Genomic DNA, 17,665 nt, shown 5'->3' with positions numbered 1-17,665 from the left:
AGTAATTGATAGTTAAGTGCTTGAAAAAAATTATGATATTTTTAAATAAGTGTCATATAAAAGTTATTATTTTATCCTAAGAAGAAGACTAGTTCAATAGCCCGTTGATTCAAGTCTTTTAGAAGCAAAAAGACACAGGCCTGCATGAAGCCAAAACCCCAGACATTGACTGACGGATGGAGAACTCTCCTCTGATCGACAGCTGGCTTGCTCTCTTGCCATGTGAAAAACGCTCTCCATTTGACTTATTTCAAGAAGAGCAACAGTCTACTCATAGGATCGGGCATGGCTTTGATTGTCCTTTGGCCTGGCTAGCTATAAATAATCGTCACTCCATTTCTCTGGCCTGTGCTCCTAGTCCCCTTCTTGCTCTCTTTTGAGCTGACAGTGCTTAAGTTCAGCTCAAAAGCTCTTCTCACCCTTCGTCTGCCATATATTCATACGTTTTTGCGTGTTATTTATAAAGAAAGCTTCCTTCCCTTTTTCCTAAATGGCATGGAGAGTTATCCTATCTGTTCTCTTCTTGATCTCATCGAATCTGCAGGGCGGTGCTGCTGGAGCTCCTCAAGTCCCTTGTTATTTCATATATGGAGACTCGCTATGTGATAGCGGGAACAATAACGATCTCGTGACTGATGCGAAAGCGAACTATCCTCCCTATGGGGTTGACTTCCCCGAGGGCGCGACCGGAAGGTTCACCAACGGTCGCACCTTCGCAGACTTCATTGGTCCGCTTTCTCACCTTTCTTTTTTCCATCGACCCTCATGAATGTTCATGTCGAATATTGCAAAAGCACAATGTAATGCGGCTTGAGCACTGTGTCGCGCTTTCTCATGGAAATTAATGTTTTTCCAAAAAGTTGCTAAAAAAAGCAAAAAATCTCATGAGTTTACACGCATGCGGGTGGGCCTAGTCGTACTCCTCTCTGATATGAACGTGTGATATGGACGCAAGTGGAGATGTTCAACATCCATTGGCTTTCTGGTCAAAATCACTGTGGCTTCGAATCCTAGAGCTAATTATCAGAAACATATATGCTCATGGGCTTGCTGTCCATGTTCTTCTAATTATTATTTCTGTTGACTGCGAGTTACAGCTGAACTCCTGGGGTTTGATGAGTACATTCCACCCTTTGCTACCGCAAACGGCAGTGACATACTCCGCGGCGTGAATTATGCATCTGGTGGAGCTGGCATTCGAGATGAAACGGGACAACAACTGGTACACAAATTTGTAGACACACATACTTAGCACCCATTTTAGTATTTGTAGAATGAATAGCAGTTTCTCCGGTTGATTGAATGTTTCTGTGTATGAGTTTTTTAAACTATTGTTCCATTTTTTTTCTACATTATTCTCTAAACTACAATCATCTTGAAGATCCCAGGTGAATTTTTGTGGTTGACTGGTGGTTAAGATCTATGGACAATAAATTGTCCATGGTTCAAGCACGCAAACAATAGATACAACTGAAGCAAATATTTCCACGAGCAGATATAATTTGCTGACTATATTGGCCCAAAAGGCCTAAAAGAGGCTTTCACTGCTCACTTCTTACAAACAAAACTAACTTGAAAAACTAAACCCATCCTTTTACCCTTGTAATCCTTTCCCATCCAATGAAAGTTCTGTTGATCACTTTTCCACCCTTTGTCTTGTTTTCCCAGAAACACAAATACACACATTCACTGGAGAACCTATACCAAGTACTAACACCAATCTTGCAGAATCTAACACAATTCAATTGATATCAGCCAAGGCTCTTTTAAAAAGACAACAAATCTCATATATTTACTGTGACGGATGCAGAGTTTTACAATATAAGTGAGGCAAGGTAAAAAGGGAAATTGTAAAACCTTGGCACAGGAGGATGATAAAGAAACTTTGCAATAAATTTCATAAAAAGACAGTATAACTACACCACTTATGAAGATTGTGCTAAGTATCTGACGGCTAGGATGGACCACACCCGCAGCCACCCCCCCTTCCCTTCCCTAGGTCTGTCTATTATTATACATATATTCAAACTGATATCTTTTACGTGCTCTTCGGATAGGGCGGTCGCATCAGCTTGAACCATCAGTTGCAAAATCATTTGATAACGATCTTGCGCATCAGAGAAATGTTGGGAGCGGACGCCGAAACATACTTAAACAAGTGCGCATACACGATATGGATGGGAAGCAATGATTACCTCAACAACTACTTGATGCCAGACATATACCCCACCAGCACGCTTTACACACCTGAGGAATACGCCGATGTACTGATTGAGCAATACGAACAACAGTTGAAGGTAAATATTCTATCCTAATACGCATTGGATAGCTCCAATTCCCGAAGGTAAGTTTTCATCTATTTCATTTTTATCAGTTCCACATGGTTGTTACTTGGAACATCCACAGTTTCAATGGATCTGATTTTTTCTATTACCCTTTTCAAACCCCAGACATTGTATTCATATGGAGCAAGGAGGTTGGCAATTTTTGGACTAAGCGAGATAGGTTGCGCCCCAGCAGAAGTAGCAGAATATGGGACCAACGGATCTCTGTGCGTCGACAAGATTGACGATTTGGTTCTGCCATTCAACGACAGGCTCAAGCCCCTCATAAAGGAATTGAATGGCAATCTTACCGGGGCTGAGTTCGTCTATGTAAACACTTATGGAGTCACCACAAATACGGTTCCAGGTATCTATGGTCCTCTCTCTCTCTCTCTCTCTCTCTCTCTCTCTCTCTCTGTAACAATCGTTTATTGAGAGTCCTTTTCGAGCAATGCTAGGAACATATCAATGACTGGTTTACAAAATGGCAAGAGTGCTATGCATATAAAGTGATGTATAAATATATTATGGCATAATATCAATGGTTTACATCCTAGGAAGAATGTGGGGGCGATCCGATCTATTCAAAAAGTCATCTTGTCTCCCCTTTACTTCATTACCTTTTTCTATCATTACTTGAAGATGGAATTGATTGCGTTTGTCTAATTTTCAGGCGCCTCACTTACGAGTCCAACCTGTTGCAAGGTCAAAAAGGATGATGGCCAGTGCATTCCCTTCAGCACTCCATGCCTAAACAGGACGTTGTACTCATACTACGACGGATTCCACCCTACAGAGACAGTGCATTTGGAAGTTGCTGAAATTGGTTACGCAGCTCTGCTTTCTTCTGATGCTTCCCCTTTCGATATTTATCGTGTCTCCGGAGGCTCTGAAGAAGGATATAGTGAGAGTAAGCGCTGACGTGTGCATTTCAGTTCAACCCAGTTTCAGTCGATATGGATCCAGTTATTCAATAGTATCTCCAAGACAGTTCTATAAATATCGATCCTTGTCAACACCTTGTTTATCCAAATAAAACTTTGACATCATGAGGGCGTTTCATATTTTGTTGTTGTTGTTGTTATTGTTGTTCGAGAAGTGAAACGTTTTGTTCATTAATCGACGAAGGATAACATAAGTTATGGGTTTCTGAAAATAAAAGATCCCATAAAAGTAAAGGTGATTCTACAAGCCAATCATACGATAGGACTTTCTTGCGATGAGACTTGGCTATCCAATATGCCATTTAGTTTGATTCCCGTGGGCTATAGACCAGTTGAATAGAATTGGACTGGGCTAGCATATCTTTGCATTCCTCCAACATAACCTGTAATTCCCCTGGGCTTGGGCTTGACTTAAGAGTGATCGGTTTTCGGTTCGGTCCGATTTCACCTAGGAATCGGGAATCGGACTGGGAGGACCGACCCAATTTTTGGGACTAGGAATCGGATTGGATTGGCCCGGTCCCAAGGAACCTTACTTAGCAAAAAAAAAAAAAAAAAAAAAATTTAAAAAAATACAAGAATTATTACTATTTTAAAGAAATTAAAAATTTTTTTTTTTAAAGGTCGGTTTGGTCTAGTCCAATCCCCCCCTAAAACTCAAAGTCAAACTAACAATCATCGGTTCCATTTTTATGGAATCGGGAAGCGGACCGATCTCTCCGGGAACTGGACCAAATTGGCCGATTCAATCTGGTTTGGACGATTTTTAATTTGGGCAGTCCGACATGCTCACCCCTTCTATAATATTCACGAGTGATAAGCTGTCAGAACACAAGGCCACGTGCAGACCAGCTTTTCTCCATAGATCATGTTCTCTTTTCCATAGATCTGCACCATTTTCTAAGTACAATAGAGCAGCTCGCAAAGCAAGGGTTTCAGTTTCCAGCACTGAGGAGGCGACCACTCTCTCGGCAAAACCTCCAACTATTGACCCAGTAGAGTCTCGGCAAATCCCAGCAACAGCTCCTTCGACAATCGACCCATCAATATTCAGATTTACGCTGCCAATCTGTGGAGAGATCCACAAAACCGGTAGCTTCCTATAGAGAGGTCCGACAACCCCTTCCATCGGCTTCTAAGTGTTGTCATACAACATCAAAATTTTTAGTACATTGTCGATGAGGTTGACAATCTTGCCCTTTAGGCGGAGATACTGGTCTAACCTGATTATCCAAATTGGCAATTTATTTCAAACATTTGGGAATAAAGCTACGCCGAATGGTCTTACATTATCGATACTTTGTATTAGTCTAACTGGGCTAATATTTTTCTCATTCGACAAAGGTATGTTCCGTTGAACATTTTGATTTGCCAACTTACTACCATCATTTGTATTATTCTGATCAGTGTTAAGTTGGTTATTTTTGTTATTCTAGCCTTAATTAGAAAACTTAGGCCTCTGTTTAACTTCAACCGGGGGTTGACTATTCTGACCAACATTATTAGCGTCAGTAAATGGAGAGGGAGTGTGAGCGTATCCTATTACCATTGGATTTGCTTGTAATTTGGTGGTTGATCATATGATCTGACCTCGATAGTGTCATTAATAACTATTGGCTTGATCACATATGGCAAGTGGCTTGCGATGTAATTAGCCCTAGATTTACTTGTTTTGCGTTCATCATACAAAGCTTGCCCAAAGTGAATTGCATACGTACGGACATCTACTAGACCATACCAATCACATATCAAACACTTGTGCTACCCCCCATCAAGCACAATTAAACACCATTATCTTCGAAGGGGAAAGCTGAGTTGAATCAGTTGGAACTTGCAAATCTCAAATCAACGTCGTACGATCCAGAGAGTAGTGGAAGCACATTTAGAAGTGGTGCACCATGATCATCGTGTCAAAAAATCCAAGGCTTTCACTATCAACAGTGGGAAAGCCGTTCCATGCAATAATTTGGTTAACTTGCTTGTCACCCCGCACAGATGTCTCGCCCACCACACCAAAATGTGGACCAAAAAGTCAATGCCAAGAATGAATGCATCGCCGCACAAGTTTCCTGGCAAAAAAATCTTGGAGAAAAGCTTACCAATTGTTATCCAGAATGAATGCGAGCGTCCAATTAATCCCATGCTATCCTTTTTGAGCTTCCCATAAATGCGACCGTGAGAAATTAAATTCAAATTTCAGACATATATTAATAATGGAATATACAATTTTTGTATAGCAAAACGGAATCTTTAGCTAGCTCTCTTAAAACAGCCGGCGGATAGTTACTTCATTCCATGGACTTGTATTTTTATTATTTCGAACGGCAATGTTAATTTACAAGACATTTGTGGCTTTCCCACGTTAATATATTATAAAACAAGCTGTTTGTCCAAAATTTTATCGAGAATAAAATATTTTCCTTTCTCTCATCCGTTTTCTCCTCTCTATTCATAGAGAGCTAGATGTGAATTTTTGAAATTATCTTCTCAATTTCATAAATTTTAGCTTAATTTTTTATGGAATTGTCCCTCCAATGCCTAAGCTTATCTTTTGTTTTGGCAAGAATTGATGATTTCTCATCATCCATGACAATCACAAAATGAATCGTTGAATATCCTCCGAAAATATGCAGTCTCCAAGGATGCATATACATCTAGAATTGGGAAAAGTGCCAAAAAAGTCATAAACATTTTGGCTTTGTGCCGATTTAGTCCTAAACCTTTTACGTTGTGCCAATTCGGTCCTTTCCTAGGTCAATTTTGGCCGGATTTTGCTGACTGGGACGCCGGCTGGCCGACGTGGCCTCGATCGGCGCTGATGTGTACAATTTTTAATAATATTTTAATATTTTAAATAATTTTATTTTTATTTTATTTTTATTTTTATTTTTTATTTTTATTTTTTTCCTTCTCATCTTCTTCCTCCAGCCGGTCGCCGGAGCTCGGCGACCGGCCAGAGGCGACGGCCGGCGTGGTCGACCTCGCCGGTGGCGCCCTCGCGGCCGGGTGGCGAGGCTCGCCCTCGCCGGATCTGGCGAGGGTCGAGCCTCGCCCATGGCCGGCGAGGGCGAGCCCCGCCGCCTTGGCGCGAGGCCGGTGCCTCGGAGAACCCGGAATCACAAAACCCCCACCCCCGACGAATCGCCGCCGCGGGAGAAACAGGCGAAAATCCGGTGCCGGAGCCGCGCGACCGAAGACACCCCGAGCTCCCGTAAACCCTAGAGACGACGACGACGACGAGCGGAGGAGGGAGGAAATTTCTAGGGCGAGATTGGGATCGGAGAACGGAGCCGGGAGGAGTCCCGAGTGGCCTCGCGCCGAGTGCGGGGCTCGCCCGCCGGCCATGGGTGAGGCTCGACCCTCGCCGATTCGGCGAGGTCGAGCCTCGCCACCCGAGCCGCAAGGGCGGCCTTGTGCCGGCGGGCGGCGAGGCTCGACCTCGCCGGATTCGGTGAGGGCGAGCCTCGCCCGCCGGCGCGAGGCCGCCCTCGCGGCCACCGGCGAGGTGGCCGGTGAGGTCGACCTCGCCGGCCGCGCTCGCCTGGCCGCCGAGCTCGCGACCTACCGGCCAGGAAGAAGATGAGAAGGAAAAAAAGAAAAGAATAAAAAGAAAAGAATAAAAATAAAAATAAAAAGAGAAAAATAAAATAAAAATAAAATAAAAAATATTTAAAAATATTAAAATATTATTAAAAATTGTACACGCGCCGATCAAAGCCACATCACCGGCATCCAACGTAAAAAATCCGGCCAAAATTGACCGAAAGGACTGAATTGGCACAACGTAAAAGATTTAGGACTAAATCGGCACCAAAAAGGTTTAGGACTAAATCGGCACAAAACCAAAAGGTTTAGGACTTTTTTGGCATTTTTCCCTCTATAATTCCCTTGATCTATCTTTAAAGTAAAATATTCACAGATTTTTCCCTTTTCTTTTCAAAATTTCGTTACCAACAGTTAGTTGATATATTTTGCTTGCATCGATGCTTCAAGCTAACCAGTTTTACATTGTTTTTTAATTTTAATTTGGTTGTATCATGATTATTGATTAAGATATTTTTTTATTCATTTTACAATATTTATTGTTTTAAGTAGACATCCATGCCACCATGGTGAAATATTGGCAGCTCCATACTTTATGCCCTTGTGAGAGTTAATCGATACTAAATTAAAAGTAGTACGAGACAATGTGTAGAAGTTACAAAAACATTTCAATTAGATACGTCTTAAAGTGCGATACAGAATTAAGCTTTTCGTTGTTGTTATCATAGCTATGGAATAGTAATATTAGTTAAACAAAAAAAAATTGAAAATATATATCTATATATCAATAGTTGCCAATAGATTATTTGAAAAAAAATTAGTGTATTGATCGGCATTATATTGATCGCTTTGCAATGTTGATCAAAATTTTCTTACCATTCCTTAAAAAAATCCAAACACAAACCAATTTTCACCATTTTTTTGTGAAATGATGTGTGATTTTATTTGTCTTTGTATAAATGAGACGTATTCTTTCAATAATCCTCTAATATTACTTATTCATCAAATATGGGTTATCATGTCATGTATAGTCTTTCAATGATTGTCTCATTTATTTGTGAAAGTATTTTGTGATGTTATGTATCTTTATATTATGCAACTCCCTAACAATTAGAAGGTATCTTGTTATGTAACTTTTTCAATTATTCTCCACCATCATGTAATTATAGAATATACATTATCATATTATGGAGCTCTTTTAAAAAATAATTTTCTTCAATTAACTCCTTGCGTTGACCGAAATAATTTATTATTGATTTACTAATTTTCATTTGCACATAAAATATGTATTATGATCTTATTTAGATAATCTTAAAACATTTGATTACTATATATGGACTACGAAGTCATGAAATATTTTATCAGTATTTTAATATCTTTAATTTGTTAATAGAGCAAAGTGCTTTGTCAAATGGGTATTCATACGTTGTTCTACTTCCTTCGTGTTAGCCACCGTATAAGAATCATACCAAATGTAGGACTTTGTTTTACTGGATGGAAGGTTTTAACCATAAGGATCATCAATTCTTTTGCATGTGATTATATTTATTTACGGTGTTTGCAGAACCATGTAATTGCAGAAGCTTGCTTGAAATTTACCCTGTAATTGCTCTCTTGAAAGCTGAACAATGTCACCACACAACTAGCTTGAAAGGACCATAAGATAGAACACTAGCCGCATGAGCCAAGGTGGTTGATTCACCTTGAGTAAACCCCAGAAAAGAAAACCAAGGAAAAAAAGAAAAGAAAAGAAAATCTTCAAAACAGGACAAAATGATCTCATTCCCTGTCCTTGGACATAGAGAACTCCAGCACAATCACCAGAGGGCATAATTGCTACTGTGTAGTTGCTTTAGGTTGTGGCAATGCACGCTGGGGACAATGTTGACTTTGATTTGACTGAGGGGGAATCCTTGTCAAGTCATGATCAAAGGGAATTGCAGCAGCGTTCCGCAATTTTCAGGCCTAAAGCCCCCAAACTTGTGTAGGGGAGAACTGAATTTACCGAATTTAGTGTGCATCAATTCAAGAACATGAAGATCAATCGAAAGAAGAAGAAGAAGCAGCATTATCCACTGAAGTTAGTGTGCATCAATTCAAGAACATGAAGATCAACTACCCTTTGGAAAAATTCCCAGAATTATCAACAACCCTTCATTCTTGAGTGGACGGAGGGTCGATCTTGTATATAGCAATAGCGAGGTTTTCAACTCGAATTGATGAACCTTCACTTAAACCCTAAAACAGAATTCAGTCAAATCATTCCAAACTAGCATGAACTCTCTCCATCATCTATCTGTCTCCGTCCAAAGCAGGGCACAGAGAGAGTCCCACCGAAATGAGCACTAAACGACAACAATTTCGCGTGATCATCTCGCTACATCCGTGTCATACATAATGGCTTTAATCCCCCTCATTGGAGACTTATTTATAAGCTATATATAATCCCTCCAAGATCAATCAAAATGAGGTTATCTACAAATTGGTTACATCAGCAGAGGCCAAGCCCCATCTTCCCGCTTGCCGTCGAAGCAATAGCGAGGTTTTCAACTCGAATTGATGAACCTTCACTTAAACCCTAAAACAGAATTCAGTCAAATCATTCCAAACTAGCATGAACTCTCTCTCCATCATCTATCTATCTCCGTCCAAAGCAGGGCACAGAGAGAGTCCCACCGAAATGAGCACTAAACGACTACAATTTCGCGTGATCATCTCGCTACATCCGTGTCATACATAATGGCTTTAATCCCCCTCATTGGAGACTTATTTATAAGCTATATATAATCCCTCCAAGATCAATCAAAATGAGGTTATCTACAAATTGGTTACATCAGCAGAGGCCAAGCCCCATCTTCCCGCTTGCCGTCGAAGCAATAGCGAGGTTTTCAACTCGAATTGATGAACCTTCACTTAAACCCTAAAACAGAATTCAGTCAAATCATTCCAAACTAGCATGAACTCTCTCTCCATCATCTATCTATCTCCGTCCAAAGCAGGGCACAGAGAGTCCCACCGAAATGAGCACTAAACGACTACAATTTCGCGTGATCATCTCGCTACATCCGTGTCATACATAATGGCTTTAATCCCCCTCATTGGAGACTTATTTATAAGCTATATATAATCCCTCCAAGATCAATCAAAATGAGGTTATCTACAAATTGGTTACATCAGCAGAGGCCAAGCCCCATCTTCCCGCTTGCCGTCGAAGCAACTCTGCTCCAACGTCCGTTCTCTCCATCCTCCTCCTGATCGGATCCTACCAGCCAACAAAACCCAGGAAGCTGCAGCCACAAGAAAGGAAACAAAAGAGGAAAGAAAATTCCATCAAGAAAGGTAGAGAATTTCCAGGACATTACAGAAACCGAACCGAACCCGTTTCTCCATTTCCCCCCCTCTAATTCAAGCTGGAAAATTCAAGAGAATGGGACGAGCCAAGATCAGGATCGGGAGGCGGGGGAACGGAAGAGCGAACCTGAGGGACCGGATGGCCAGCTGATGGGAGAGGATGTGGAAGAAGAAGTTGGCCCCGTGGAGGAACACCACGATCCCCGTGCACCCCAGCACGAACAGCTCCACCATCATCTCTTCTTCTCCCTTCCTTCCTTCCTTCCTTCTTCTTGTCGGAGGAGCAGACAGAAAGGCAAAGAAAGCAGGAAGAATCTCCGAAAGTTCAAGACCAAATTCTACAGTCCTGCGGTCTCTTTGTAACGATTACTGGCCTTTTTGGCTTCGGCGGTGGGCGCGAAATTACCTCCGTGGGCTCGTGCGGCGCGATTCGTGCTCGGTGACGTCAGCGGCGAGGCATGGGTGAGAGGGTAAATTCGCCGCCACCTGCAAGTCCCACCGCCCCTCGGCTGTTGCAAGTGGCTCATGGGAAACGAGGATGTTTATTGGGCGAGGTTTGGGTGGTGAGAAGGAGATCGATAAACTTTTGCATCACAAAATTAATAATAATAATAATAATAATAAAATAATAATTTGATTAATAACTATTTGATTAATTATGGAATATTTATGTTTTTTTTAGGGAAGAATTACAATATGTGAGTCTAATTTCCATATGTTATGAGTGAGATCGATTTGGTCAATACCATTGAAAAATCTCAAATCAATATGTCGGTAATAAATTTATTCAATACTAAATTTTTGACCAAAAAAAGTAAAAGAACTGATATATATAATTATTTTTATCTTTTACCAAAATTCTAAACTGACATATATGTGATAAATTTATTATTTGTTAATTTCTATAAAATTTGATCAATACTACAAAAATTAAAAATTGATATATATATATATATATATATAAATAAAATATAAATATATGTGACAAACAGAAAATAAAACTCTAAACTGGTATTAAACTCAACAAGTTAATGGTAAAATTTCATAAAAACTAATGGAGGGTAGAATTGTAAGAAGTTTACTGATTTGAGGTTTTAAAATTAATTCGATCTAAATTTGTCATAAATATACAAATTTAAGATTTTTGTGGTGTTAACCATTTCTTAAAAGAGTGTGAAAATTCTCGAAAATACTCGTTTATAGTCTCCTGTTGGACTTTCTATAAATTTAGGTAATTGTTTTCTCTCACATTTGATGGCGGTGAATTCATGTGTCACGAAAAGAAAGACACTTTTGAAATGACGATGACAGCATCATTCAATATTAACATGCATGGTATGCATCCTCTATTGTCATCTTCATGAGAGTTTCCGCATGAGTTATGGAATGTCCGGCTCGAGTCATGATCACTCCATTCCGCCAAAATCCAAAAGAATCCAAGGCCGACGATGCCGTCACCATAACCGTACCAAAATACTACTGCCAATAAAAGCAAAAAAATAAAAAAAATCTCTTTCCATGAGTAGCTTGGGAGGTTGAAGTTGAAAGGTGGGTTCTGGTCATGTGAAGAAATGACGTTAAGATGCGCACCTCCCACCCACCTTCCATTCTTTTTTTCTATATTTCCTGCGCCGACGGACCAACCGCCACGGCCTCCGGGCCCTCCTCCTCCTCTTCCTCTTCTGTTCTTTTGGACATGTCAAAGGTCGAATTTGATCGGTCGCTTACGTTTGATCTTTCTTTTAATAGTTTCTGCAGATTGATTCTCTTTCTCATCCCGGCATGATTTCGTTAATCTTTTCCCCTCCCCTTTTTGGGTATTTGTCACTTGTGTTTGGCTGCTTCTTGTGAGTTCTATTACCCACGAGGATTCCCCATCGTGCGCACTCTTCTTGGTTCTTTCTTGATGCAACTTGTGGTGTCCATGCTTATGGCGACGCATCTGCTCGTGCACGATGCTATGTGATTAGGCTCGGTCGCTAAGGGGCGTTTGAAGTTTGCAAAGAAACGAGGATCTAGGGTTTCGCTTCCGTTTTTGTGTTGGAAATATATCCCCGTAGCTTGACTATGAAATTATCGGGCACTGAACGTTTGTGTAGTTTCCCCTGCTTCCGCCAGACAATTTTTTTTTTTAGTGGAATCTGGTGTCCGGTTTTATGAACCTATGTCCAGCCCTGGACTGATTCGGCTCCTGGTTCCAAGGTTGGAACTGCCAGATTTATCCAACAACCGGTTTAACCTATCTAGTTTCTAAGTTAACCTGGTACTAAATTGGTTTTGAAGCCTCTTTTAGAGAAAGGAATTGAACCGGAGTTTTGAATATGAACAAAAAACAAATAGCTAATTGACCATAAATTGTTTTTCTAGGAATTGGTGTAACTTTTATATTTTATATTATAAGAAAATTGTTTTTTTATCCAAATCATAAAATGGCACAAATTAGACTCAAAATCAACCGATTTGATTTGGAACGAGAGGTTACATAGTTAGTTTCCAATTCTACTGGTTCACTTTGAAATCGATTACTCCTTGTTCATTGATGATTTCTAAAGACTAAATTTTATAACACTTACATCAATTGTTTGATGAACTTATCTTAATTTTCACTTGGACAAATCTTGGAAAAAAAAAAAACTATTGGGGAAAATTATCCAAAAAGTCATAAACATATTATATAGTAACCAATCTATTCATAATTGTTAAATTTGACAAATGTAATCATAAACCTTTTAAAAATTTATCAATGTAATCATTCTAACTAATATTAATCGAAAATCACTAACATTCTTTGCTTTGGTCATCCTATTGGCATGACTATGAAGGATGTTCGGTGTTAATGTGGATGATTTTTATAATATCTTATAATAATTTAAATTCTTTTTATCAATTTCTTGTCTTTTCATTTCTTTTTTCACTATTCATCTCTTGAAAGGGCTATGGCCCTCGCCCTTGTTTGTGGTAAGATCTAATCGGTGAGGGTCGTTAGTCCTTTCGAGAAGTGAATAGTGAAGAAAAAAAGAAAGAAAAAGAGAAAGAAATAGAAAAATTCATAAAAGATATATAAAATTTAAAAAATTGCAAAAATCGTCATTGTTAGCATTGGGCGTGCTATATGGGATGACTAGCAGCCGCTTTAGTGATATTCTAATTAATTTCGGCTAAAAGGCTTATTTAGATAAATTGTCAAAATATTTATGACTAAATTAATTAAATTTAAAAGTTTAGAATTGAATTAGCCGTCGTACGATATGTTTAGAACTTTTTAGATAATTATCCCGAAAAATTGTAATGTCGTCCAAGTGTTAAAGCAGAAATTCTCTGACCAGGCCTGGGCCATCGCAAGAACAGCAACGAAAAAGGCATATTTCTTTTGTGCATACCATCTGCGATGGATCCAATCGCGTTCAAATGTAGTTTGACAACATCACGAACACACGAAACAATCATTTTGGTTTGCTCTTACTTGGGCTCATTCTTACAAGGATGCTAAGTAGCAATGGAACGCAGATTCCTTGGGCTGCATCAGCTTGGCGCCCTTCAGTTTTCTCTGAGTGAGATCCCCTTACAAGTCTCGTATCCGGTTCTTCATGCCGAATCGAACTCGAGCTGGGAAGTATAAGCGCCCGCTGTTGCCAGGTCTGATCCCGATCAGGCGACCGAGCGACACGCTGCTGTCTTGGAAGAAGGACGCCGACGACTGATCGGTCTCGCAAGAGAAAGAGGCAACATTCCACTCGTTATACACAGAGCAGGCAGAATGCTAATTTTAAGAAGCATGTGCTAGGTTTGAGCCAAATGTACCGAGCGACAGAAAGGTCTGAAAACATTGAAATCGTCATTCAAGGTTTGGCAATTTCAGTTGGTGATTGAATGAATGGTTAGAAAAATTATCAGACCATAACTGAAGTGAGGAAGTCTTTGGTTTAATGCACCAGTTAGAAAGCATGTTCTTAAATAGCAAGAGAAAGGGCCTATAATATTTTTGAAGGTAGAATTACCTCTGTGTCTAGGCCAGAGGATGAAATTGAGGACAAGCGGGTCGAGGGCGCGCGAAAAGACTGGGGATCGATGGTTGCAGATTGTAAGCTCTCAAACAGTCTGAGTCTCAAGTTCATGATCTCGAGCCCGAGCGGCCATCCAATTCGCTCCTCTAAGTCCTTGTACAATAGAGATAAACTTCAGTCTCTTTCAAATATTCATATAAAGTACACTGATCTCACAACAACCACAGAATTCCAACTCCATAAAATTTGCAGAGGAACAGAAGGCAAGAAGGATCAGTTAAATTCACATGAAACATTACTAAGAAGAATGACAGTCCGAGCATCAAGTGTACTGGTTGGAGAAACTGATTTGACTATGACAAATTGAAGTCGAAAGTCGAAAAATGGTTCCTATTCAACAGCATTGCTATCACGTGAGGGGTATCAAGTCTATGCATGTCTTGAAAATTGCAGTTCAAGGACTGATGAAACTGTTCCAAACTTCTTGAACTGCTGAACTAAGCGGAGGACTGTCTGATATACTTCGATCAGAAGAGGAATTGCCAGATCAAGAAGCATCATGATACCAACTCTCTCTCCCTCTCTCTCATATCCAGAAAAGATCACTCTCTGAACTGATAGCATCTCCAGAAAGATAGATGAAACATGGGCATATCAATGGTCGAAAGAAGATTCATAAATATAGATCATGAACAGTGCTAGTTACAGTCCTACCGAACCAGCAGAATTTGGCTAGAATAAAGAACAAAACGAAGCGGAAATCGCATAACTGCTAAGCCCGTTACCTCTCTATCCATCTGGCGTGGAGAGCCTCGTGCAGGGAGAAGTCAGCGATAAAACCGATCACAGATAAATCGAAACGCATTCAAAGATTGGCTTCTTCTGGATGGGCCGTCCGACGACTCAGCGCAAGTCTTCCCCCCTCCAAGAAAATTCTATCTTAAGCATTGGTATTTAGTGCATTATGGCCCCACTGATCTTGGTTTTCAGCCTTCAAGTCACAGTTGGTGCATCTCCCTCACTCCACTTCCCCAATGGACATTTGAAAGTTACAGTAATCCTACCCTAAAACAACAGACTAACCGCCCCACCCTTTTTACAGCCCAATTGCCAACTATTTACTGTTGGGAAATCTCGCTAATTTCATGATTAAAGTCGATGGACTGTCTCCGAACATTCGTCCAATTGACAGAAATGTAGATCTTACAAGAGACGTTTGATTCATCTTTCGATGGAATAAGCAATACGGGGTTTCGATGACCTCGTGATCCCGACCCTCGTGCGTTCTCAAACGAATTTCACCTACCCTTTGAGCCATTGATGGAGAGAGTACGCCAAAAAAAAGTAATGTTTCTAAGCTACTCCTGGCGTCTAGGTTGAGAGAAATAGAAGGAAAGTAGAGAAAGAGAAGCGCTGTGAATGTCACCTGTCAGTTCTTGATGGGCGAGACTGAACGTTCAGTCTTTGGTGCATTTGATGTCCTCGACTTATCAATCCTTGTTGATTGAAGACAAAATTGAATGCAAGCATTGATGGATGACCACCAACGTGCGTTAGACGTAACGTAACATCTCTAGAGAACTCCGCAGCCGACAGCCCGATTTCAGGAAAAAAGAAAGAAGCAAATGAATAAATAATTAAAAGGGTATTGTGAGAGAGTCTCTAGGCATTGAAATTTTCGGCGAGGAAATTACTGCAAGTAGTGCCAATTGGCTGATTCCAAAATTACTCAATTAAGAAATGGACATATGACAACTTCATGGTATCTTTAGCATTCATGTAGATTGGCCCCTTGAAAATTATTGTGTCATTGTATTAGTGGTTGGCCTCTCCTACCATAGCTCTCAAGCTAGACCATCATATCAAAGAGGACCATAACTTCATTAGTTTTGCTATGAAGGCATCTTGTAAGATTCCACAGTAGTTTTCAAGTATCTGGAAACTTCTTAACCATTGATTTCTATATGTCCAAGTTGCAAAGTCCGTCTGACCAAAAAAAATAAAAATAAAATGCAAAGGTCGAAGTTGCTTATCATAGTTTTACTGAACTCACCTAAGTCTACCTCTTCAGTCTGATCAAAGGCACCATCCATGCATATTTTTTTGGTTAGAAATGGTCTCTTTTCATTACTTCAAGTGAAATCTATAATACAAATACTTGGGCCTCCAAACAAATAAGGTCCCAAAGAACTAAAGGAAAATAGTCAAATTAAAATGGAGATTCTTCATTGTGTGGGCTTTAGCAATCCAATCTGCCACTTGATTTGCTTTTCTTTCGCAGTGGGTTATTTGAAGTTACTTAAATGGCCCATCATTTTTTTGCATTTGGTCACAAGAGGGGCCAACTGTCCTGAGCACAGGTCGTGATTTTTAAGTGCGCTTATTATTTTAAACAATCTAACTCCAAAGTGAAAGAGAGTTCAGATCTAGCTTTAAAAAAAAAAATGAAAGGCTTCTAGACTAGCAAGGGTGTCAAACATGCATAACTGAACTTGCTCGGACTTCCTTCGTGAAACCACCCACTACTCTCCTAGCTTAGAATTTGCAAAACCCGGCGAAGCTTCCCACGGTTTGTCCATCAATAAAAGACCCATCAACGTTGATCTTCGGCCAACCCCTTCTCTGTGGATTCCAGATTCGGGTAAGAGTTCCTGGTGCTGCTTACGATGGATAATACTTTTCCAATAATAAAAAGGGGACATGAGCTAGGAATGGAGTCCTCCTAAAGTTCTTGTAGAGAATATATTCTCGATTCACATCGGGTACTTTTTCGGCATTGGTAATTAGTAGAAAGAAAAAGTAAATCAGGAATAAGTGAAATGAGATTGTTGTCGAATTAATTTGTACTGAGGTGCACACGTTGGGAGCGGTATTAGAAAAGTACCATGTCGGGGCTTTCATGTGGAGCCGAGCCGTTGACATGTCTTACTCGACCTATAATTCATCAGCTTAGGTTTTTCGAGTGAGGCAGATTCGATTGGATATCTTGGGTGAGCTCGCCCCCTGAGTTCGCTCCTGCTGATCCCCGGGAAGAACTTTTCAACAATTTGAACGGATCTTGTGTGGTGATGAGATGAGAGCTACCCAATGGGCTCTGGTTCTACTTCTTGCTCCATTGGGCTTCAAATAAAAGAACTCACCCGTGGATGGGCTTGGGTAGGCCCAAATAGAAAGACGCTTACCAAGGTTTAACGAACTTGGAGCAGCCCAATCATTGTTCTGAGCCCATCCAGACAATGGATGGATGCAAGACTCAACTTATTTATGCTCATGTGATTCTAGGATTATTTTTTTTTTTTTAATTCCGTTTCTTCGTAGAAGCACCCGATTTGGAGTTTCAAATTTGAGTAATTAGTTTCAAAATGGGGAGGTTCAAGATAAAGAACCTATAAAGTACCATGTTAAAGTCGGTTCTCTAATTTTGGATTCGATCCGAGAATCGAATTGATTTCATTAAGAACCTATTTAAGAAAAACATATAGTGTAAATAATTTGTGGT

The 17,665-nt window shown here is 40.2% G+C and overlaps 2 protein-coding genes and 1 long non-coding RNA gene across 4 annotated transcripts; 1 reads left to right on the top strand and 2 right to left on the bottom strand.

The window, feature by feature from the left end:
- Positions 1–332: 332 nt before the first annotated feature.
- Positions 333–3,441, top strand: LOC104445246 (GDSL esterase/lipase At5g45670). Its single transcript, XM_010059069.3, has 5 exons — positions 333–728; positions 1,098–1,222; positions 2,058–2,297; positions 2,451–2,691; positions 2,998–3,441. Exons 1-5 carry the CDS (start codon positions 491–493, stop codon positions 3,243–3,245), a joined length of 1,092 nt encoding a protein of 363 aa, XP_010057371.2. The 5' UTR covers positions 333–490; the 3' UTR covers positions 3,246–3,441.
- A 6,242-nt stretch (positions 3,442–9,683) lies between these two features.
- Positions 9,684–10,659, bottom strand: LOC104445245. The gene is made up of 2 exons (XR_725896.3): positions 10,290–10,659; positions 9,684–10,098 (listed from the first exon to the last, which is right to left on the bottom strand). It is a non-coding gene; the product is annotated as an uncharacterized LOC104445245 (long non-coding RNA).
- A 2,849-nt stretch (positions 10,660–13,508) lies between these two features.
- On the bottom strand, positions 13,509–15,265 carry LOC104445244. 2 transcript variants are annotated; one of them, XM_010059067.3, is made up of 3 exons: positions 14,952–15,200; positions 14,161–14,319; positions 13,509–13,859 (listed from the first exon to the last, which is right to left on the bottom strand). In XM_010059067.3, the coding sequence occupies exons 1-3, from the start codon at positions 14,961–14,963 to the stop codon at positions 13,725–13,727; spliced, it is 306 nt and encodes a 101-aa protein (XP_010057369.2). In that variant the 5' UTR covers positions 14,964–15,200; the 3' UTR covers positions 13,509–13,724. The 2 variants fall into 2 exon arrangements, with proteins under 2 accessions (XP_010057369.2, XP_010057368.2); XM_010059066.3 differs by having other exon boundaries at positions 13,510–13,868; positions 14,952–15,265.
- Between the last annotated feature and the right edge of the window lie 2,400 nt (positions 15,266–17,665).

This window comes from Eucalyptus grandis, chromosome 5 (assembly GCF_016545825.1).
Source record: "Eucalyptus grandis isolate ANBG69807.140 chromosome 5, ASM1654582v1, whole genome shotgun sequence".
In the NCBI taxonomy this organism is placed as follows: domain Eukaryota; kingdom Viridiplantae; phylum Streptophyta; class Magnoliopsida; order Myrtales; family Myrtaceae; genus Eucalyptus; species Eucalyptus grandis.
The sequence above is the reverse complement of the archived record's forward strand: the minus strand, read 5'-3'. Positions and strand labels throughout refer to the sequence as shown.

Excerpts from the sequence above, each read along its gene's own strand:
- LOC104445246 (XM_010059069.3), top strand. The coding sequence starts at position 491 with ATGGCATGGAGAGTTATCCTATCTGTTCTCTTCTTGATCTCATCGAAT. Across the intron at positions 2,298-2,450 it reads AATACGAACAACAGTTGAAG|ACATTGTATTCATATGGAGC; the intron begins GTAAATATTCTA and ends TTCAAACCCCAG. Across the intron at positions 2,692-2,997 it reads CACCACAAATACGGTTCCAG|GCGCCTCACTTACGAGTCCA; the intron begins GTATCTATGGTC and ends TCTAATTTTCAG.
- LOC104445244 (XM_010059066.3), bottom strand. Across the intron at positions 13,869-14,160 it reads CCTCTGGCCTAGACACAGAG|ACCGATCAGTCGTCGGCGTC; the intron begins GTAATTCTACCT and ends TTCTCTTGCGAG.